This window comes from Lactuca virosa, chromosome 3 (genome assembly GCF_052849685.1).
Source record: "Lactuca virosa cultivar CGN04683 chromosome 3, Lactuca_virosa_CGN04683_v6, whole genome shotgun sequence".
In the NCBI taxonomy this organism is placed as follows: domain Eukaryota; kingdom Viridiplantae; phylum Streptophyta; class Magnoliopsida; order Asterales; family Asteraceae; genus Lactuca; species Lactuca virosa.
The window spans coordinates 258,596,617-258,600,942 of record NC_136428.1 but is presented as its reverse complement, the minus strand read 5'-3'; the positions used below and the strand labels follow the sequence as shown (position 1 = coordinate 258,600,942).

Genomic DNA, 4,326 nt, shown 5'->3' with positions numbered 1-4,326 from the left:
CTATATCTGATTTTTCCAATTGAATACATGAATAAATAGGAACTACTATATTAGCATCTAGTCTTTAAGATACAGTGGATATCTATTAGTATGTACTCGATTGAAGTTTCTATCCGATACATTTATTTTATGTTTTGTTTTAATCATAAACCAGATCCCCAAATTTCGAACATGAGACTCCAGAACTCATTACTTGTGTATTATGTTTTGTTTCAATTATAAATTAGATCCCCAAATCTCGAACACGAGAGTCTCGAATTCATTAACTTTTGTAACCGACCTTCATAAAAATGTGAAATACTTTTTTTTAGATTGAGAAATGAAGAGATAATTGGTAAATGGTTACTTAGAATTATGTCAAAACGATTTATAAAATATTATACTTTTTTCTTTGAGAAAACTACTAACATATGTAATTTTTTTTTATCCTAATGAGCTCCCCGTGAAAAGCGTTTTAGGAGTCCATATGAACTGTTCGAATCAGGTTGTATTAAATATTATATGTTTATATGGTTGTATATGCCCCTTTAAGATATTGTTATATATTTGTACTTTGATACTTTTATTATTGCATATATGCATTTAATTTACTTTTATTTAAGATATAATTTTAGAATTAATTAAAATCCTTCATTTTAAGCACACTTATTATAGATAATAATATAATATTCTCATACGTTAATTTTTAAAATATACATGTCCTAAAATAAAATCTAACTGAAAATTACAATTTCCTATGCAATTAATAACGAAAAAAAAAAGAATAAAATATTAAATCTTTAAGAAGTAGAGACATATGGCTATGGGGGAATGGAGTTCGTTGGTTTACGCGCCAAAGATTACAAGTTAATTACCATTTTAGCCCTTAACACCTTTTAAATCTAATAAAAAAACGGTTTAAAGGGCACATGCTTCCCCATTTCTTCATTTTTACTCCACAGCAACCCCAAGAACACTCACTTATTAGTGTGTTTTCTTGGTTTTTTTTTTTTTTTTTTAATAATTCAATCACATTGAAACACTGATCATTTCCTCTTCCTCTTCAAATTCGAAGTTCGCTTTCATCATTGAGCAACAATGAGACGAATCATCAGCAGAAAATGGGTGTTCTCACTCTACATTCTCCTTCTGTTTTCTGGATCTTTTCTCTCATCTGCTTCCGCAAAACCACCAAGAAGTGAGTATTAATCGATTACAACCTTCCGCTTTTTCTCTCTTTCTATTAATCTGCATAAACAGTTTATCGATTACTTGTTTCAATTGTAGAATTTGTCAGTGGCATTGCGTCGAACATAATGTCTGCACTTTTCAAATGGCTGTGGTCTCTTAAACCGACTAACAAAATTGCCTTGGGTAGACCCAATTTGTTAAAATTTACATTTTTTTTTCTCAATTCTGTAATCAAGGAGCAAGAGGTCGACTAATTTGAGGTTTTTGCTTTTGTGTTCTTCTTTTTCGTTTTTTTACAGTTATACCTAGTCGCTCGAGGATGAAGTTTGAAAGTGGGTATACTGTAGAAACAGTGTTTGATGGAAGCAAATTAGGGATTGAACCTTACTCAGTAGACGTAACACAATCCGGGGAGCTTCTTCTCTTAGATTCTCAAAACAGTAACATCCACAAAGTCTCAACACCCTTGTCTAAATGTAAGTGTAATTCATGATCTATAAGTTTATTATAAGAGCATGATATTAGGGTTTTTTTTTTTTTTTGATCTGCTTTTAAGCCGACTATTGCTACTTGAAATTGCTGTATCTTTTTAAACACACATCAAGCACCCCCTAATTCATATTCTTTTTAAAAAACTTTTTTTAGTGGAATAACTCATATATTAAAAGTGAAATGATAATTTGTGACAGATAGTGTAGCAAAGCTTGTAGCTGGATCATCTGAAGGGTATTATGGTCATGTGGATGGGAAGCATAGAGAATCCATGATGAATCACCCGAAGGGGCTTACAGTTGATGACAGAGGAAATATATATGTAGCAGACACTAAAAATATGGCAATTAGAAAGATAACTGATAAAGGTAATTAAAGGGCTCAATTTCACTCCATAGGTTAATTCGGATTCTATTTTAGGGTTAAATTCAAGAAATTGCATCATGCTTTCATTTATTTGTGTATTGTAGCATCCTACTTCTATTTTTAATTATTACCACATTTTTTTTAATCTATATAATCTGGATACAAAACAAGAGATTAAAACTACAATGCTATAATTTGGTCAATTTTACTAAGTACAATGACTGAATAAGAAAAAAAAAGTGAAAAATTAACATTGTAATGCTATAATAAACAAATAAATGAAAGTACATTGCTATTTCTTGCATTTATATACAGGAGTTGTTACAATAGCAGGAGGAAATGCAAAGTTTTCAAATGACTTTGATTTGTTATACGTTGCAAGTAGTTGCTCTATTTTGGTGGTTGATAGAGGTAAACAAGTTATTAGAGAAATCCAACTTCATCAAGATGATTGCTCTTTTAATCACTTTAATGAAAATCTACTTTCAGGTAAAAATTCAAAATTCAGAATTATTATTTTCATGTTTTTTATACGAGTTTTAAGCATTAAAAAAACGGTGAAATGTGAATTTTTCGATATTTTCAGGGATTGTGGTTGTTTGTGGTGCTGTGTTCTTTGGTTTCATGTTAGCATTGTTGCAACGTAGAATATCCGCAATGTTTTCATTTTCTGTGGTAATTATTTGCAATTTTTTTTGTTTAAATTTGTGATTTTTTTTTTATTTGTAGATGTTAATTAATTAGAGAATTCAAAAAAAAAAAAAAAGAGAAAAGGGAATCAATCCAATCTAACATAATGAAAGGAATTACATTTCTTCAAGAATCGTTCATTCTATTCCGTCAAACAAAACAAATAACATTTCATTCCGACGGAATCAGCCATTCCATTCCTTCCTCCATCATACCAAACACTACCTTAATAACATTCCATTGCTCTCTCTCTCTCAGGAACCAAAATCTCCTATAAAAGAGATTCATTCATCCGTATACCCGATGCCGATTCCGATTCCAATGCCAGTTAAATCAGTGAGACCACCACTAATTCCACCCGAGAACAACGAACCCGAGAACGAAGAATTCGGATTCTTCAATTCCATTGGAAAACATCTCACCAATGCCCAATCATCTCTCTCCGAAACCTTTCACACTTTACTCTCTAATCCCAAAAAGAAACCACTCATTAACACCTATCAAACAATCTACCATCAACCACCTCCATATTTCAACACATGGCCCACACAACAAACCTTTGTAATTCCTCCCCAATACCCACCCCCATTAGTATTCCCCACAAGAAAACCCCATAAATTCATCACAAAAAAACCTGAAAAAACCAACCGGACTCGAAATATGTATCATCGGCATAACAAATACTTTTTGTCGGGCCCACGCACTTATTATGAGGAGAACAACGAGACAACAAACGAGGTTGTTTTTGGGCCAATTCAAGAACAAGAAAGAACGGATGTGTCGATAAAGGCTATTGACTATAGCCATCCGAGTTATAGTACCCGGGATTTAAGACCAAGGTATAATTACATGGGGTATGCGTAGCAAGATTTAGTAGTTGTTGGTTTCTTTATGCCAGCTATCTAGCAGACTGTTGTGTATTAATTTATATTTTACATGATGATCTTAGAATGGGTGGTGTGAGCCAGCTTAGGGGTTGTTAGAAGAATAATACATAGTTTATCTGTATGATATGTATTTGTAGGTTTCGTAGTAGTGACAATGTTTTAAGGTAAGTAAAACATGTATGATGATCGTAGATTATCTTTTTATCGTAAATATTTATTGAGTGGTTGTGTTCCTGATTTATATCATGATGCTTGTGGGAGAGTGTGGTTTGGTTGTTGGAAGAATAATACATGAGATGCGCGTAATATGTTTGTATCGATAGGTTTGTAGTGTTGGTATCGTAACATGAAAATTGAGATTTGAGAAATGACAATCATAGATTGGATTTATTATAAAGTTGTCTTGTAACGACAAATGTATGTATTTTTACATTATCTTTGGGCTAATCTGTTCGTATAAATAAATGATTACAAAGAATGTTTGAAATTTTTTTAGACAAAAAGAATAAAGATTGATGGAAGGAAGGAAGGCGATGTCCAGACTTGAACCTGCACTTCTCACATCTTACTGTTAGGACAAACATAAAACATACAATACAGATAAATCGTTAATTATGTGCGCCATTGACACTCGAATGTCCTTCACCGGGACTTGGACCAGAGCTCTTGATCCCACGAAGAACAAGAACTTGTTCATAACGTGATTTCACCATCTTCCCGG

The 4,326-nt window shown here is 32.5% G+C and overlaps 1 protein-coding gene across 1 annotated transcript; it reads left to right on the top strand.

Annotated features, from left to right (window-relative positions):
* Positions 1-957: 957 nt before the first annotated feature.
* On the top strand, positions 958-3,846 carry LOC145167155 (uncharacterized). Its single transcript, XM_079086255.1, has 7 exons — positions 958-1,177; positions 1,267-1,353; positions 1,470-1,646; positions 1,860-2,030; positions 2,344-2,517; positions 2,615-2,703; positions 2,977-3,846. The coding sequence occupies exons 1-7, from the start codon at positions 1,078-1,080 to the stop codon at positions 3,580-3,582; spliced, it is 1,404 nt and encodes a 467-aa protein (XP_078942381.1). The 5' UTR covers positions 958-1,077; the 3' UTR covers positions 3,583-3,846.
* Positions 3,847-4,326: the final 480 nt, after the last annotated feature.